Genomic DNA, 20,453 nt, shown 5'->3' with positions numbered 1-20,453 from the left:
TGTACCTGGATTCCCCATGGCTCTTTGGACCTCCACTGTTTTTTGGCTTTTCACTATTTAAAAAGGACAGAACAGTATTCTTTCTATGTCCAAAGTGCATGACCTCACATTTGCCTATGCTGAAATCCATTTACCAGTTTTGCCCATTTACTTAATCTATTTCTATCTCTTTGTAATGTTACTCTTCCAGCTACACTTCCTGTAATAATACTACCTATCTTGTGTCATTAGCAAATTTGGATTTGTGGTTTTCTGTCCATCATCTAAGTTGTGAATAATATAGTGAATAGTTGAGGCTCCAACATAGATCCCTGTGGGACACCACTAGTCAGATCCTGCCAATTAGAGTACCTGCAATTATCCCTACTCTGTCTCCTTCACTCAGCCAATTTTCTAACCAGGTCAATTGTTTGCCTTCAATTCCATGAGTTTCAACGTTAGCTAACAGTTTCTTATTCAGGACTTGATCAAATAACTCCTGGAAATCGATATAAATAATATCCATAGGCATTCCCCTATCTACTACTTTAGTCACCTCTTCAAAAAGTTCAGATTTGTGCTGATTGCTGAGAGGGTGAGATGAAGATGTGGGAGGAGACTCGTGTGCAGTATAAACACTCGTATGGACCAACTGGGCTGAATGGCCTGTTTCTGTGTACTTTGTAATACAGATGCAGCAATAGAAAAAGACAGACAAAAGAGAGAAAAGATTCTGCACCTTGCTTTCAATCAGACTTTATTTTGGAGGAACAAAATCATATTTAAATCAGACTCAAATCCTAATCAGCCCAGGAACACTGCCCCATTCTTTGTTCATTCTCTAGCATCATGCTGCTGCCTCGACAACCAGCGCCCCTCAATCTTTCTCAGCATTTGGGTGCCATCAGCTAAGCATTGGCTAGGCCAGCATTTATTGCCCATCTCTAACTGCCCTTGAGAAGGTGGTGTTGAGCTGCCTTCTTGAACCTCTGCAGTCCATGTGGTGTAGGTACACCCACAGTGCTGTTAGGGGAGGGGGGGGAGTTCCACGATTTTGACCCAGCAACAGTGAAGGAACGGCGATATATTTCCAAGTCAGGATGATGAGTGACTTGGACGGGAACTTCCAGGTGGTGGTATTCCCATCTACCTGCTGCCCATGTCCTTCTAGATGGTTTTGGTTGTGGGTTTGGAAGGTGCTGTCGAAGGAGCCTTGGTGAATTCCTGCAGGGCATCTTGTAGATTGTACACACTGCTGCTACTTTGCATCAGTGGTGGAGGGAGTGAATGTTTGTGGATGAGGTGCCAATCAAGCGGGCTGCTTTGTCCTGGGTAGTAACAAACTTCTTGAGTGTTGTGGAGCTGCACTCATCCAGGCAAGTGGGGAGTATTCTATCACACTCCTGACTTGTGGCTTGTAGATGGTGGACAATCTTTGGGGAGTCAGGAGATGAGTTACTCGCCAAATGATTCCTAACTTCTGACCTGATCTTGTAGCTAGTTTTTGGAATCCTGCTCTCTCTCTATTGTCTGGTCTCCTTACACATCACCTCAGAGATTCAGCTTCAGAGATGAATTTGTAATCAAGTGTGACCTAAAAACATGACTCTGATAGCTGATAATGTTGTGGTTGGGGAGGGAGAGGTTGAAATATCATTATGGTGACTGTATCTGTTGAGAGTGCCACAAGAGAATTCCAACACTCTCTTCCATACTGCTATGGTAGCAGGAGAGGGACATCGCTACTGCTTAGTGACCCCTGCCAGGGAAGCACAGCCACAGTTAACAGACAATTGTTGTGATGTCTCCAGTCAAATAACCGAGCCACACTCGCTGTTTCACGCAGGAGGTCTTGGGCTGAGGTACTGAAGGATCATGTCTCAGCACAGCAACAACTTAAAAAGGACAGGGTGAGTGAGTGAGGCTGGGTGGAAGAACTATTTCTGTAAAACTCTCCTGGATAGAGCAAAATATTTTAAAAATCTAGAAAGCTTTTCTGAGTAAAGTCCAGTCAATTATAAAGCATAAAAAGAGTAAGATAATCAAATTTCCAGTCATATTGGAAAGGCTGATGATGATATATTGAAAGCCTGAGTGATTATCAAAACATTCAATAAATGAGGTAAATCTGTCAGAGATTCAAAACAGCAGAAAGGAGGGGGTGATGGGATGGGGTATGGGGGAGGGGTGCAGGAGGTGGTGTGGAGAAAGAGGGGAGGAAGCCTGAGGAAAGGATGAAGGGGGTGTGGGGACAGAGTGAAGGCATGGGATGTTAAGAAGGGAGGGGGGTGTTGGGGATGAGGGGCAAGTTTTTGAGGCCTGCTCCCTCAGGCTTCCCCCTCCAGGGGTGAAACTGTGGCGAGAGCGGGGATCAGGCTGCGGTAGATCTCGATCCCGGTCAGGAAGACTCTCTCGTTCAGGAACTCATTGTGATCGTGAAGCAGGATAGGAGTCTGGTTCATGGGTGAGAATCCGATAGCCGGGTAACCCATCTGTTGAGGGAGAGAGGAGTGGGTCACAGATCCAGCCGCAAGATAAACACACCCCAAACACCAACCGAAACATCTTCCCCACCCCCAATAACACTCTCAAACATACCCCACCCACACAAACACACTAAAATCCCAAATACACTACTAAACATCTCCCACATCCCTATATACACACCCCCATACATGGCCCATCTTGACAAACATCTCCAAACACAACCCACATCCCAAACTGACCCCACCCCTCATCACAAATATGCCCAACAAACCACCCTCCTCTGCTCGGAATATGCGGCACACAGAGGTCCTCCGTGTTCTAGGGTTACGATTCAGCGAGATACTCACAGCACGAATGAATCGACTGTCGGTGGCAGCAGGGAAGATCTCACACTGCAGGGTCATGTCCCTGAAACACAAGACACAATAAGGCAGGTCCATTGATGGGAGCACTGCCCTCTCCCAACTCGTCACTGTGCAACATCATACTGTAATACAGTCCCACAGCAGTGAGAGGCTGCACACTGACTGCTGTGGGACTGTGTTACAGTGAGGCACTGCACACTGACTGCTGTGTGTCTGTGTTCCAGTGAGGGACTACCCAGTGACTTCTGTCAGACTGTGTTATGCTGAGGGACTGCACAGTGACTTGTATGGGACTGACTTACAACGAGGACTGCACACTGACAATGCTGGGTGTTTGTTACAGTGAGGTACTGCACACTGCTGTGGCTCTGTGTTACAGTGAGGGACTGCACACTGACTGCTCTGGTACTGTGTTACAGTGAGGGACTGTGAACTGTGTGCTGTGGGAGCATGTTACAATGAGGGACTGGACACTGACTGCTGTGTTTCTATGATATGGTGAGGGACTGCACAGTACCCACTGTGGATTTGTGTTCAAGTGAGGGACTGCACACTGACTGCTGTGGGATTGTGTTACGGTGAGGGACTAGTTACTGTGTGCTGCTGTAGCACAGACCCACAGTGGTCAGTGTGCAGTCCCTCACTTGAACACAGATCCACAGCAGTCACTGTGAAGTCACTCACTGTAACACAGTCCCACAGCAATCAGCGTCCAGTCCCTCACCGTAACACGGTAAAACAGCAGGATCCAGTCCGTCAATGTAACACTCCCACAGCACACAGTTTGCAGTCCTTCACTGTAACACAATCCCACAGCTATCAGCATGCAGTCCCTCACTGTAACACAGTCCCACAGCAGTCAGTGCCCAGTCAATCACTGTAACACAGTCCCACAGCAATCAGTGTCCAGTTCCTCACTGTAACACGGTAAAATAGCAGTGTCCAGTCCCTCAATGTAACACTCCCACAGCACACAGTTCGCAGTCTCTCACTGTAACACAATCCCACCGCAGTCACTGTGCAGTCCCTCACTGTAACACAGTCCCACAGCAATCAGTGTGTAGTCCGTCACTGTAACACAGTCCCACAGCACACATTCCCTCACTGTAACAGTCCCACTGCACTTAGCTCCTCACTGTAACATACTCCCACAGCAGTCACTGTGCAGTTCCTCACTGTAACACAGTCCCACAGCAGTCAGTGTGCAGTTCGTCACTATAACACAGAGCCACAGCAGTCTGTGTGCAGTCCCTCACTGTAACATAGAGCTGCAGCAGTCAGTGTGCAGTCCCTCACTGTAACACAGTCCCACAGCAGTCAGTGTGCAGTTCGTCACTATAACACAGACCCACAGCAGTCTGTGTGCAGTCCCTCACTGTAACATAGAGCTGCAGCAGTCAGTATGCAGTCCCTCACTGTAACATAGAGCTGCAGCAGTCAGTGTGCAGTCCCTCACTGTAACATAGAGCTGCAGCAGTCAGTGTGCAGTCCCTCACTGTAACATAGAGCTGCAGCAGTCAGTGTGCAGTCCCTCACTGTAACACAGAGCTGCAGCAGTGAGCAGTCCCTCACTGTAACACAGTCCCACAGCAATCAGTGTGTAGTCTGTCATTGTAACACAGTCCCACAGCACACATTCCCTCACTCTAACAGTCCCACTGCACTCAGCTCCTCACTGTAACATACTCCCACAGCAGTCACTGTGCAGTTCCTCATTGTAACACAGAGCCGCAGCAGTCAGTGTCCAGTCCTCACTGTAACAAACACCCACTGTTGTCAGTGTGCAGATCTCAACATAATCCAATCCCACACATGTCATCCCTCACTGTAACACAGCCCACAGCAATCAGTTTCCTGTCCCTCCTGTAACACACTTCCATAGTAGTCAAAGTACAGTCTTTCTCCTCAATGCGTCCATTGAGCTTCTCAGTCCTGTGGACTAACAGACCTATGTTGTGGACAGCCAGCACCCAAGTAACAAAACTTCCATTACTCACAGTTTCTGGCAGGTACTGCTGAAGGTTTGCCACCATGGGTTGGACTTATCAATTGATGTAACTTGCTGATCCATTCCTTTCTGCAGAATAATGAACAACTGTCAAGATGCCTGTCAATACCTCAGTACATGCAACTCACATCAAAAACCCCAGTATACACAGTTCCCATCAATACCCGCAGTATAAACAACTCCCATCCATAACCCCAGTGTACAAAGCTCCCATCAATAATTCCAGTATAGAGAACTCCATCAATAACCCCAGTATACACAGCTCCCATCAAATACCCTGTATACACAGCTCCCATCAAATACCCTGTATACACAGCTCCCATCAAAAACCCCAGTATACACAGCTCCCATCAAAAACCCCAGTATACACAGCTCCCATCAAAAACCCCAGTATACACAGCTCCCATCAAATACCCTGTATACACAGCTCCCATCAAAAACCCCAGTATACACAGCTCCCATCAAAAACCCCAGTATACACAGCTCCCATCAAAAACCCTGTATACACAGCTCCCATCAAAAACCCCAGTATACACAGCTCCCATCAAAAACCCTGTATACACAGCTCCCATCAAAAACCCCAGTATACACAGCTCCCATCAAAAACCCCAGTATACACAGCTCCCATCAAAAACCCCAGTATGCACAGCTCCCATCAAATACCCTGTATACACAGCTCCCATCAAAAACCCCAGTATACACAGCTCCCATCAAAAACCCCAGTATACACAGCTCCCATCAAAAACCCCAGTATACACAGCTCCCATCAAATACCCTGTATACACAGCTCCCATCAAAAACCCCAGTATACACAGCTCCCATCAAAAACCCCAGTATACACAGCTCCCATCAAAAACCCTGTATACACAGCTCCCATCAAAAACCCCAGTATACACAGCTCCCATCAAAAACCCCAGTATACACAGCTCCCATCAAAAACCCCAGTATACACAGCTCCCATCAAAAACCCCAGTATACACAGCTCCCATCAAAAACCCCAGTATGCACAGCTCCCATCAAATACCCTGTATACACAGCTCCCATCAAAAACCCCAGTATACACAGCTCCCATCAAAAACCCCAGTATGCACAGCTCCCATCAAAAACCCCAGTATGCACAGCTCCCATCAAATACCCTGTATACACAGCTCCCATCAAATACCCTGTATACACAGCTCCCATCAAATACCCTGTATACACAGCTCCCATCAAAAACCCCAGTATACACAGCTCCCTTCAAATACCCTGTATACACAGCTCCCATCAAAAACCCCAGTATACACAGCTCCCATCAAATACCCTGTATACACAGCTCCCATCAAATACCCTGTATACACAGCTCCCATCAAAAACCCCAGTATACACAGCTCCCATCAAATACCCTGTATACACAGCTCCCATCAAATACCCTGTATACACAGCTCCCATCAAAAACCCCAGTATACACAGCTCCCATCAAATACCCTGTATACACAGCTCCCATCAAAAACCCCAGTATACACAGCTCCCATCAAAAACCCCAGTATGCACAGCTCCCATCAAATACCCTGTATACACAGCTCCCATCAAAAACCCTGTATGCACAGCTCCCATCAAATACCCTGTATACACAGCTCCCATCAAAAACCCCAGTATACACAGCTCCCATCAAATACCCTGTATACACAGCTCCCATCAAAAACCCTGTATACACAGCTCCCATCAAAAACCCTGTATGCACAGCTCCCATCAAATACCCTGTATACACAGCTCCCATCAAATACCCTGTATACACAGCTCCCATCAAATACCCTGTATACACAGCTCCCTTCAAATACCCAGTATACACAGCTCCCATCAAAAACCCCAGTATACACAGCTCCCATCAAATACCCTGTATACACAGCTCCCATCAAATACCCTGTATACACAGCTCCCATCAAAAACCCCAGTATACACAGCTCCCATCAAATACCCTGTATACACAGCTCCCATCAAAAACCCCAGTATACACAGCTCCCATCAAAAACCCCAGTATGCACAGCTCCCATCAAATACCCTGTATACACAGCTCCCATCAAAAACCCCAGTATGCACAGCTCCCATCAAATACCCTGTATACACAGCTCCCATCAAATACCCTGTATACACAGCTCCCATCAAATACCCTGTATACACAGCTCCCATCAAAAACCCCAGTATACACAGCTCCCATCAAAAACCCCAGTATGCACAGCTCCCATCAAATACCCTGTATACACAGCTCCCATCAAATACCCTGTATACACAGCTCCCATCAAAAACCCTGTATACACAGCTCCCATCAAAAACCCTGTATGCACAGCTCCCATCAAATACCCTGTATACACAGCTCCCATCAAAAACCCTGTATACACAGCTCCCATCAAAAACCCTGTATGCACAGCTCCCATCAAATACCCTGTATACACAGCTCCCATCAAAAACCCTGTATACACAGCTCCCATCAAAAACCCTGTATGCACAGCTCCCATCAAATACCCTGTATACACAGCTCCCATCAAATACCCTGTATACACAGCTCCCATCAAAAACCCTGTATACACAGCTCCCATCAAAAACCCTGTATGCACAGCTCCCATCAAATACCCTGTATACACAGCTCCCATCAAAAACCCTGTATACACAGCTCCCATCAAAAACCCTGTATACACAGCTCCCTTCAAAAACCCTGTATGCACAGCTCCCATCAAATACCCTGTATACACAGCTCCCATCAAATACCCTGTATACACAGCTCCCTTCAAATACCCAGTATACACAGCTCCCATCAAAAACCCCAGTATACACAGCTCCCATCAAATACCCTGTATACACAGCTCCCATCAAATACCCTGTATACACAGCTCCCATCAAAAACCCCAGTATACACAGCTCCCATCAAATACCCTGTATACACAGCTCCCATCAAAAACCCCAGTATACACAGCTCCCATCAAAAACCCCAGTATGCACAGCTCCCATCAAATACCCTGTATACACAGCTCCCATCAAATACCCTGTATACACAGCTCCCATCAAAAACCCCAGTATACACAGCTCCCATCAAATACCCTGTATACACAGCTCCCTTCAAATACCCTGTATACACAGCTCCCATCAAATACCCTGTATACACAGCTCCCTTCAAATACCCTGTATACACAGCTCCCATCAAAAACCCCAGTATACACAGCTCCCATCAAAAACCCCAGTATGCACAGCTCCCATCAAATACCCAGTATGCACAGCTCCCATCAAAAACCCCAGTATACACAGCTCCCATCAAATACCCTGTATACACAGCTCCCATCAAAAACCCCAGTATACACAGCTCCCATCAAATACCCTGTATACACAGCTCCCATCAAAAACCCCAGTATACACAGCTCCCATCAAAAACCCCAGTATACACAGCTCCCATCAAATACCCTGTATACACAGCTCCCTTCAAATACCCTGTAATCACAGCTCCCATCAAAAACCCCAGTATACACAGCTCCCATCAAAAACCCCAGTATGCACAGCTCCCATCAAATACCCTGTATACACAGCTCCCATCAAATACCCTGTATACACAGCTCCCATCAAATACCCTGTATACACAGCTCCCATCAAAAACCCCAGTATGCACAGCTCCCATCAAATACCCTGTATACACAGCTCCCATCAAAAACCCCAGTATGCACAGCTCCCATCAAATACCCTGTATACACAGCTCCCTTCAAATACCCTGTATACACAGCTCCCTTCAAATACCCTGTATACACAGCTCCCTTCAAATACCCAGTATACACAGCTCCCTTCAAATACCCAGTATACACAGCTCCCATCAAAAACCCTGTATACACAGCTCCCTTCAAATACCCTGTATACACAGCTCCCATCAAATACCCTGTATACACAGCTCCCTTCAAATACCCTGTATACACAGCTCCCATCAAAAACCCCAGTATACACAGCTCCCATCAAAAACCCCAGCATACACAGCTCCCATCAAAAACCCCAGCATACACAGCTCCCATCAAAAACCCCAGTATGCACAGCTCCCATCAAATACCCTGTATACACAGCTCCCATCAAATACCCTGTATGCACAGCTCCCATCAAAAACCCCAGTATACACAGCTCCCATCAAATACCCTGTATACACAGCTCCCATCAAATACCCAGTATGCACAGCTCCCATCAAAAACCCTGTATACACAGCTCCCATCAAATACCCTGTATACACAGCTCCCATCAAATACCCTGTATACACAGCTCCCATCAAATACCCAGTATGCACAGCTCCCTTCAAAAACCCCAGTATACACAGCTCCCTTCAAATACCCTGTATACACAGCTCCCATCAAAAACCCCAGTATACACAGCTCCCATCAAATACCCCAGTATACACAGCTCCCTTCAAATACCCTGTATACACAGCTCCCATCAAAAACCCCAGTATACACAGCTCCCATCAAAAACCCCAGTATGCACAGCTCCCATCAAAAACCCCAGTATGCACAGCTCCCATCAAAAACCCCAGTATACACAGCTCCCTTCAAATACCCTGTATACACAGCTCCCATCAAAAACCCCAGTATACACAGCTCCCATCAAATACCCTGTATACACAGCTCCCATCAAAAACCCCAGTATACACAGCTCCCTTCAAATACCCTGTATACACAGCTCCCATCAAAAACCCCAGTATGCACAGCTCCCATCAAAAACCCCAGTATGCACAGCTCCCATCAAAAACCCCAGTATGCACAGCTCCCATCAAAAACCCCAGTATACACAGCTCCCATCAAATACCCAGTATGCACAGCTCCCATCAAATACCCAGTATGCACAGCTCCCATCAAAAACCCCAGTATGCACAGCTCCCATCAAAAACCCCAGTATGCACAGCTCCCATCAAAAACCCCAGTATACACAGCTCCCATCAAATACCCTGTATACACAGCTCCCATCAAAAACCCCAGTATGCACAGCTCCCATCAAATACCCTGTATACACAGCTCCCATCAAAAACCCCAGTATACACTGCTCCCATCAAAAACCCCAGTATACACAGCTCCCATCAAATACCCTGTATACACAGCTCCCATCAAAAACCCTGTATACACAGCTCCCATCAAATACCCTGTATGCACAGCTCCCATCAAATACCCTGTATACACAGCTCCCATCAAATACCCTGTATACACAGCTCCCATCAAAAACCCCAGTATACACTGCTCCCATCAAAAACCCCAGTATACACTGCTCCCATCAAAAACCCCAGTATGCACAGCTCCCATCAAAAACCCCAGTATACACAGCTCCCATCAAAAACCCCAGTATGCACAGCTCCCATCAAATACCCTGTATACACAGCTCCCTTCAAATACCCTGTATACACAGCTCCCTTCAAATACCCTGTATACACAGCTCCCTTCAAATACCCTGTATACACAGCTCGCTTCAAATACCCTGTGTACACAGCTCCCTTCAAATACCCTGTATACACAGCTCCCTTCAAATACCCTGTATACACAGCTCGCTTCAAATACCCTGTATACACAGCTCCCTTCAAATACCCTGTATACACAGCTCGCTTCAAATACCCTGTGTACACAGCTCGCTTCAAATACTCTGTATACACAGCTCCCATCAATAACCCCAGTATATGCAGCTCCCATCAATAACCCCAGTATATGCAGCTCCCATCAATAACCCCAGTATATGCAGCTCCCATCAATAACCCCAGTATATGCAGCTCCCATCAATAACCCCAGTATATGCAGCTCCCATCAATAACCCCAGTATATGCAGCTCCCATCAATAACCCCAGTATATGCAGCTCCCATTAAAATCCCCAGTGTAAACAGCTCGCATCAACACCCTCAGTGTACACAGCCCCCATCAATAACCCCAGTATGCATAGCTCGCATCAACAGCCCAGGTGTACACAGCTCCCATCAGTAACACCAGCATACATCATTCTCATCAATAATGACACTATACATAGCTGCCATCATTCATCGGAATATACACAGCTCCACATAATAATCCCAGTATACACAGCTCTGATCAAATACCTGGGTTTACACAGCTCACATCAATAAACCCAGTATACACAGCTCCTGTCAATAGCCCAGGTGTACAGAGCTTCCATTAATAGCCCCATTATCTACAGCTCTCATCAGTAACCCCAGTGTACACAGGTCCTATCAAAATTCCCAGTATACACACCTCCCATCAATTACGCCAGTACAAAGGGCTCCCATCAATGCTGCCAGTATACATAGCATCCATCAATGTCCCCAGTATACACAAATCCCATCAAAAACATCAGTGTACAAGGCTCCGATCGATAACTCCTGTATATACAGCTCCCATCATTTACCGCAATATACACAGTTCCGAACAATAACCCCAGTATTCACGCTCCCATCAAAGCCCCAGTATAAACAGTTCCTGTCAATAGCCCCGGTATACATAGCTATCGTCAATAACCCAGTATCCACAGTTCCCATCAATAACCCCTGTTTACAGAACTCCCATCAATAACCCTAGTATACACAGCTATGATCAATAACCCAATATCCACAGATCCCATCAATAACCCCCGTTTACAGAGCTCCCGTCAATTTACTGGAACATACACAGCTCCACACAATAACCCCAGCATACATAGCTCTCATCAAATACGTGAGTATACACAGCTCACATCAATAAACCCAGTACACACAACTCCTGTCAATAGCCCAGGTGCACAGAGCTTCCATCAGTAGCCCCAATATCTACAGCTCCCATCAATAACACCACTATAGACAACTCCCATCAGTCACCCCAGTAGACATGCCTCCCATTAATAACCCCAGGTTACACAGTTCCCATGAATAACCCCAGTATATGCAGCTCTGATCAATAACCCCAGTATACACAGCTCCCACAATAACCCCAGTATACATAGCTCCCATCAGAAACCCAAGTATGCACGGTTCTCATCAAGATCCCCAGTATACACAGCTCCCATCTATAACCCCAGTAGACACAGCTTCCATCTATAATCCCAGTATACACGGCTCCCACCTATAACCCCAGTACACACAGCTTCCATCTATAACCCCAATATACACGGCTTCCATCAATAACACCTGTATACATAGCTTCCATCAACAGTCCAAATATGTACAGCTCCCATCAATAACCTCAGTATCTACACTCCAATCAGTAACTCAAGTGTACACAGCTCCAAACAGTAACACGTGTACACAGGATCCATCAAAATCCCCAGTATACACACCACCCATCAATCTGCCAATACAAATACCACCACTATACATGGCTCTGATCAATGTCCCCAGTATACACAGGTCCCTTCAAATACCTTGTACACACAGCTCCCATCAATAACTCCAGTATATGCAGCTCCCATCAAAAGCCCCAGTATACACATCTCCCATGAATACCCTCAATGTACACAACTTGCATCAACACCCTCAGTGTACGCAGCTCCCATCTATACTCCCAGTATACACAGCTCCCATCAATAACCACAGTATACACAGCTCCATTCAATAACCCAGATGTACACAGCTTCAACAATAACCCCAATGTATACGGCTCCCATCAATATCCCCAGTATATACAACTCCCATCAATAACACCAGATACACATCTCCCATTAATAACCATAGTGCACACAGCTCCCATCGAAAACCCCAGCGAATACAGCTCCCATCAATAACCCCATTATACACAGCTCTGATCAATAGCCCCAGCATACACAGCTCTCATCAATAGCCCCAGTATGTACAGCTCCCATCAATAACCTCAGTATCTACAGCTCCCATCAGTAAACCCAGTGTACACAGCTCCAAACAGTAACCCCAGTGTACACAGGACCCATCAAAATCCCCAGTATACACACCGCTCATCAATCACACCAGTACAAATACCGCCACTATACATGGCTCTGATCAATGTCCCCAGCTCCCTTCAAATACCCTGTACACACAGCTCCCATCAGTAACCCCAGTATACACATCTCCTATGAATAACCTCAATGTACACAGCTCGCATCAACACCCTCAGTGTACACAGCTTCCATCTATACTCCCAGTATACACAGCTCCCATCAATAACCACGGTATACACAACTCTATTCAGTAACCCATGTGTACACAGCTCCATCAATAACCCCAGTGTATACAGCTCCCTTCAACATCCCCAGTACACAAAACTCCCAGCAATAACCCCAGTACACAGAGCTCCCATCAATAACCACATACACACCTCCCATTAATAACCCATGTACCCAGCTCCCAGAAATAACCCCAATGTACACAGTTCCCATCAATAATGCCAGTATACACTGCTCGCATTAATAACCCCAGTGTACAAAGCTCCCAACAATAACCCCGGTGTACACAGCTGTGGTAATTATTGTTTTATTTAGTGTGTAATATATCTTTAAGAATAATGCTTGTTAAGGAAGATCACATGATCTTTAGTACCCAATGAGGGAGTAGCATTGGCTACCTCTGTTGTTCATGGTGTGGAGATAGAGTTTGAAGTGAAAGCACACGTGTAGTTGCTGCTGAGCACATTTGTAAATAAACTACCAAATAAGTGTCTGCTGATCAACTCTGTCAATAGTACTAAATTGGCCATCTCTCACAACAAACTGGCGATGAGGATAAAACAAGTTTAACAGAAGAAATCAAGTGAAAAGAAATCAGCACTGTATCTCGCCCAGTAATTGTAAGCAGAAGTTTCGTTCGAATTGAAGAAGTAATTTTCTCACAGAATGCTGCAATTCAGAAGAATTGACCCCTTTGATCCAGCAATGGACGATTGGCCTCGCATTCTTTTTCCAAGAGGACGAGATTACGGGAGAAGAGAAGAGGCGAGCAATCCTGTTATGTACATGTGGGAATAAAACCTATGGCTTGATTCTAAGTTTGACGGCACCCAGTGCCCCAGATTCAAAAATTTTTCATGAATTGGTGAACCTTGTGAAGGGTCATTATCAACCAAAGCCCTCAGTAATGATGTAAAGGTTCAAGTTTAACTCGAGAAATGGAGCCCTGAGGGAGACAGTTGCATGCTATGTGGTAAGTTTGAAGCAGTTAATGGAGCACAAAAGTTTGGTACATCTCTGAATAACATGCTCAGAGATCGTTTAGTATGCGGTGTGAATGAGGACACAATTCAGAAGAGGTTATCGTCTGAAGTAAATTTGGATTTCAAGAAGGCGCTAGAGATAGCACTGGCCGTGGAGAGGTCTGCAAGAGATTCATAAGCCATACAAGGGGCACAAGATGGCGCCATCCTCCATTTCAGGTAGGAAACCCCAGCCAAAAAGGACACGAAAATGCAAGACTCTTTCAAAGCTGGAAACAGACCCTGCTAGCTGGAAAATGAGAAAAAATGACTAAGCAGTGAAAACATAGAGGTGGAAACAAGCAGTCTTATAACGATTGGCAGTTTAAAAAATTGAACGTTATTATTGTCACAGAAATGGACATATAATGAGACAATGCAAGGAAAGATTCAAGCAGGCTTTTAAACGAAAGAAAAAACCAAGTCAGATCTACAATGTAGAAGAACCTGAAACAACAAAAGCAGATACTTACTCGTTGTTTAATCTGAAGGTCGGAAAGACAGAACCAATATTTGTAACAGTGAAAGTAAATGGCAGACCTGTTTGAATGGAAGTGGACACAGGAGCTTCCACTACAATAATTAGGGAACATACCTTCAGATATCTGAATAATGGGGGACATCAATTAAATTTAAAAGAAACAATGGCCCAATTAAAAACATACACAGATGCAGACATTCAAGTCAGAGGCATAAGTAGAGTAACTGTCCATTATGGAAGCCAATTGGCAAAGCTACCCTTGATGGTGGTAGCAAACGAGGGGCCAAGCTTCCTGGCAAGAAACTGGCTAAAGGAGATTAAGTTAGAATGGTCTGTTATTTTCCACTTGAGAGTAAGTGGGTTACCAGAGCTACTTCGAAAATACACTACAGTCTTTAAGGATGAACTGGGGAAAATCCAGGGACTGCAGGCCAAGATTCATGTGGATTTGGAAGAAATCCCTTGCTTCATGAAGGTGAGACTGGTACCATAATGCCCTGCGAGAAAAAGTCGACATTGAACTGAACAGACTAGAGAAACTGGGCCTAATACAACCTATTCAGTTCTCAGAATGGGCAGCACCCAAAGTCCCCGTCCTTAAACCCGACCAAAGTGTCTGAATTTGTGGAGACTACAAACTGACAGTTAATAAAATAGCTAAGCTAGACAGGCAGCCCATTCCAAAAATTGAAGACCTGTATACCAAGCTGGCAGGAGGGACAATGTACACAAAGCTTGACATGAGTCATGCTTATCAACAACTAGGGTTGGATAATGCCTTGCAGGAATTTGTCACAATTAATACCCACAAAAGATTGTACCAATATACACGATTGCCTTTCAGTGTCTCCTTAGCTTGTGCCATCCTTCAGAGAACAATGGAAAGCTTACTGCAGGGAGTACCCCAGGTTATAATCTATTTAGACATGTATTGGTGACAGGATTCACTGAAAAAGAGCATTTAGAAAACTTAGAAGAAATCTTAAAAAGGTCCTTGCAAGCTGGAGTGTGTCTAAAAAATGAAAAGTACACATTCCAAGCGAGGGAGGTAATCTACTTGGTCACCAGGTAAATTCACAGGGAACTTCACCTAGTTGAGGAGAAGGTGAGAGCCATAAGAGGTATCTGAGCCAAAGAATGTCTCAGAACTCAAATCATTCCTAGGAATGATCAACTATTATGGGCAGTTCTTATCCAATTTGTCCACAGAACTGGCCCCCTTACATTATCTACTTAAAGAGAACCAATGTTGGTCTTGGGAGGTGCCCAAGAAAGAAGCTTTAATAGAGATGAAACAATTGTTGCACCCGTCCAATCTATTAGTGCATGATGACCAGACGAAAGGATTGGTGCTGACACGTGATGCATCTCCCTACGAATTGGGAGCAGTGCTCTCCCATCGGATGGACGATGGCACAGAATGGCCTATAGGCTATGTATCAAGAACGCTCACCACAGCAGAAAAAGGACACTAGCAGATAGAAAATGAAAGCCAGTCCATCATCTTTGGTGTCAGAAAATTTCACCAGTACGTACAAGGCTGCCATTTTACAGTCGTTTCACACCACAAGCCATTGATAGGATTGTTCAGCGAGGACAAAGCTATACCACCCATACCTTCGGCAAGAATACAAGGATGGGCTTTAATTCTGGCAGCATACAAGTACACTTTCATATATAGGCCTGGAAATCAAATCGCAAACTTAGTTGTTTGCCTTTACAAGAAAATGATGAGCACATCCCAGTTCCACAGGGACTTGTTTTATTGTTAAATTTCTTAGATTTCTCGCAGCTATGCGCTTGACAGATCAGAGACTGGACCAGTCGGGACCCAGTCCTATTTCAAGTATGAGAACAAGTGCTTCTTGGTTGGTCACAGGAGCCCGTACCTGACGAAACGAAGACGTACTTCAACAGAAGACATGAAATAACCAGCCAGGATGGCATCTTATTGTGGGGAGCATGAGTGATAGTTCCTACAAAGAGAAGAGAGCCACTTTTAATTGAACTACATAGCGCACACCCAGGAATTTCCTGAATGAAGACCATAGCTCGCAGCTACCTATGGTGGCCTGGGATGGATGGTGAAGTGAAGAATTGTGTGCAATGACAGCAACTGCAAAAGTTGCCAACCAACAGCTCCATTACACCCTTGGGAGTGGCCAGAAAGGCCATGGGTGCCATTACACATTGATTATGTGGGAACTTTCTTGGGAAGAATGTTTCTGCTCACTGTCGCTGCCCACTCATAAAGGATGACATATATGAGGTCAAGTCACAAAAATCTTCTGCTACAATTGAGAAGTTATGTCAAAGTTTTGCTGTTAACAGACTACGAGAAGTAGTCGTTTCTGATAATGGCACGGCATTTACAAGCGCTGAGTTTCAACGGTTTATCAGCCTCAATGGTATCACTAATGTAAAAACTTCACGGTACCACCCTTCCTCAAATGGGCTGGCTGAGAGGGCGGTTCAAACATTCAAGGTGGGCATGAAGAAGCTAACTGGAGATTCTTTAGCAACTAAGCTAGCACGCTTTCTTTTCCATTATAGGACAACCCCTCACACAACAACAGGTGTCACACCTGTGGAGTTCCTGTTGAAACGTCATCTCAGGACGAGATTGTGCTTAATAATGCCAAATTTAGGGGGAAGGTGGAAAGGAGTCAGGGGAATCAGAAAACTAGACACAGCTGGCATAGTCGTGAGAGGAAATTTACCGCGGGAGAGGTGGTATAAGGTGAAGAACTTCAGGGAAGCACCAAAGTGGTTATCGATTGAAATCAGTGCAGTGACTGGACCTCTATCTTACCACATGAAGGTGGGAGGCCAAGTCACATGGAAACATGTGGACCGTTTAAGGAAGAGAGAAACAAATCACCAAGAATTGGTTTCACCAGTGTTCACGACTGGGCCAGTGTTTCCTGTTGAGAGTACTCAGCCCAGTACAGACATGTCTGATGTTCCTGTAAGAGTTGAGGATACAGAACTGCAGGAGCCCAGCAAAGCACCTGATGTTCAGGCAACTCTGGAAAAGGAGGTTCCTGACAAAGCATCTGAAGTTGTAGGTCTGGGGCGTTCTACACCTAAAAGGACATAACATAAGAAATAGGAGGAAGAGTAGAGGCCCCTCAAGCCTGCCCCACCATTCAATAAGATCATGGCTGATCTGCCCAAGGTCTCAACTCATCTTTCATGCCAGCTCCTCACAACCCTCAACTCCCCGATATTTCAAAAATCTATCCACCTGCTCTTTAAATACTTTCAGTGATCTAGCCTCCACAACTCTCTGGGTTTGAGAATTCCTGACATTCACTACCCTCTGACTGAAGAAATTCCTGCACGTCAGTTTTAAATGGGTGTCCTCTTATTCTGTAACTATGCCCCCTAGTTCAATATTCTCTCACTGGTAGAAACATCTTCTCAACATCTACCCTGTCAAGCCCCCTCAGAATCCTGTGCATTTCAATAAGATCACCCCTCATTCTTCTAAACTCTAATGAATAAAGGCCTAACCTATTTAGCTTTTCTTGATAAATTAACCCCTTAATCCCAGGAATCAGCCTAGTGAATCTCTTTTGAACTACCTCCAATGCCTGCATATCCTTTCTTAAATGCGGGGACCAAAACTGTACACAGTACTCCAGGTGCGGCCTCGCCAACACCCTGCACAGCTGTAACAAGACTTCCTTATTTTTAAACTCCAACCTCCTAGCAATACAGGCTAAATTTCCATTTGCCTTCTAAATTATTTGCTGCACCTGCATGCTAACTTTTTGTGTTTCATACTCAAGAACACCAAGATCCCTCTATGCTGCACTTTTTTGGAGTCTCTCTCCATTTAAATAGTAGTCTGCCTTTTGATTCTTCTTACCAAAGTGCATGACCTCACATAAAACTCCTTCTGCCAAGTTTTTGCCCACTCACTCCCCTTGCAGATTCCTTGTGTCCTCATCATAACATGCCCTCCTACCTATTTATGTATCATCAGTCCACAACCAGAAAGACTGAACTTGTAAATTACTTAGCAGTGTAAATATTTTGCTGTCCTTAGAAAATTGTACTTCTAAATATATAATGTATATCAGTAAAGGGGGAGGGATGTTGTAATTATGGTTTTATTTGATGTGTAATATACCTTTTAAGAATAATGCTTGCTAAGGAAGATCACATTATCTTTAGTACCCAAAAGGGGAGTAGCACGGGCTACCTCTGTAGTTAGTAGTTAGAAGTGTGGAGATAGAGTTTCACACATGTAGTTGCTGCTTAGTACCTTAGGTGGAAATTTTAAGTTCATTTACAAAGAAGTGTCTGCTGATCAACTCTATCAAGAGTACCAACTCAGCCACCTCACACAACAACGGCTCCCATCAATAACCCCAGTACACACAGCTCCCATCAATAATTCCAGTACACACAGCTCCCATCAATAATCCCAGTACATACAGCTCCCATCAATAATCCCAGTACATACAGCTCCCATCAATAATCCCAGTACACACAGCTCCCATCAATAATCCCAGTACACACAGCTCCCATCAATAACCCCAGTACACACAGCTCCCATCAATAACCCCAGTACACAAAGCTCACAGCAATTACCCCTAATGATGACCATGAAACCATTGTCGATTGTCGTAAAACCCCATATGGTTCACTAATGTCCTTTCCGGAAGGAAATCTGCCATCCTTACCTGGTCTGGCCTACATGTGATTCCAGAGACATAACAATGTGTTGACACTTAGGTGAACCAGGGTAATACATGCTGGCCTAGCAGCAATGCCCACATCCCATGAAATAATTTTTAAAAACACACACTGTGCCCACACAGTGAGAGTCCAGTCCACGCGCACTGTGAATACACAGTGTGTCCACACAGAGTACCCAGTCCACAAAATCTGTGCCCATAAAGCTAGCATCCTGTCCACAGAAACTGTGCCCACACAGTGATTGTCCAGTCCACACGCACCGTGCCCACACAGTGATTGTCCAGTCCACACGCACCGTGCCCACACAGTGATTGTCCAGTCCACACGCACCGTGCCCACACAGTGAATGTCCAGTCCACACGCACCGTGCCCACACAGTGAATGTCCAGTCCACACGCATCGTGCCCACACAGTGAATGTCCAGTTCACACGCACCGTGCCCACACAATGAATGTCCAGTCCACACGCACCGTGCCCACACAATGAATGTCCAGTCCACACGGACCGTGCCCACACAGTGAGTGTCCAGGCCACAGAAATTGTGCCCATACAGTGAGTGTCCAATCCGCTGCCACTATGCCCACACAGTGAGGGTCCAGTCCATACACAACGTGCCCACACAGTGACTGGCCAGTCCAGATACTGTGCCAACAAAGCGAGTGTCCAGTCCAGATACCGTGCCCACAAAGCGAGTGTCCAGTCCAGATAACGTGCCCACAAAGCGAGTGTCCAGTCCAGATACCGTGCCCACACAGTGAGGGTCCAGTCCAGAATCCGTGCCCGCAAAGCAAGGGTCCAGTCCAGATACCGTGCCCACAAAGTGAGGGTCCAGTCCAGATACCGTGCCCACAAAGCGAGTGTCTAGTCTAGATACCGTGCCCACAAAGCGAGTGTCTAGTCCAGATACCGTGCCCACAAAGCGAGTGTCTAGTCCAGATACCGTGCCCACAAAGCGAGTGTCTAGTCAAGATGCCGTGCCCACAAAGCGAGTGTCTAGTCCAGATACTGTGCCCACAAAGCGAGTGTCTTGTCCAGATACCGTACCCACACAGTGTGCAGCCCAAATGCACCGTGCCAACACAGTGAGTGTCCAGAGCACTGTGCCCACACAGTGAATGTCTAGTCCACATGCACCGTACCCACACAGTGAGTGGCAAGGCCACAGAAATTGTGCCCATACAGTGAGTGTCCAATCCGTTGCCACTATGCCCACACAGTGAGTGTCCGGTCCATACACACCGTACCCACACAGTGAGTGTCCAGTCTAGATACTGTGCCCACA

General features: G+C 45.8%; 1 protein-coding gene across 2 annotated transcripts in view; it reads right to left on the bottom strand.

Annotated features, from left to right (window-relative positions):
• Positions 1-1,385: 1,385 nt before the first annotated feature.
• The window catches only part of LOC121280554 (aminoacylase-1B-like), a 64,764-nt gene continuing 45,696 nt past the window's right edge, over positions 1,386-20,453 (bottom strand). For both annotated transcript variants that reach the window (XM_041192684.1, XM_041192685.1), the window contains 3 exons: positions 4,829-4,908; positions 2,814-2,874; positions 1,386-2,471 (listed from right to left, as the gene is read on the bottom strand). In XM_041192684.1, coding sequence (XP_041048618.1) covers positions 2,307-2,471; positions 2,814-2,874; positions 4,829-4,908 — 306 coding nt within the window. In that variant the 3' untranslated portion in view covers positions 1,386-2,306. The remainder of the gene's footprint in view (positions 2,472-2,813; positions 2,875-4,828; positions 4,909-20,453) is intronic.

This window comes from Carcharodon carcharias, chromosome 7, assembly GCF_017639515.1.
Source record: "Carcharodon carcharias isolate sCarCar2 chromosome 7, sCarCar2.pri, whole genome shotgun sequence".
In the NCBI taxonomy this organism is placed as follows: domain Eukaryota; kingdom Metazoa; phylum Chordata; class Chondrichthyes; order Lamniformes; family Lamnidae; genus Carcharodon; species Carcharodon carcharias.
Note: the sequence above shows the minus strand (reverse complement) of the source record. Positions and strands in the feature narration are given on the sequence as shown.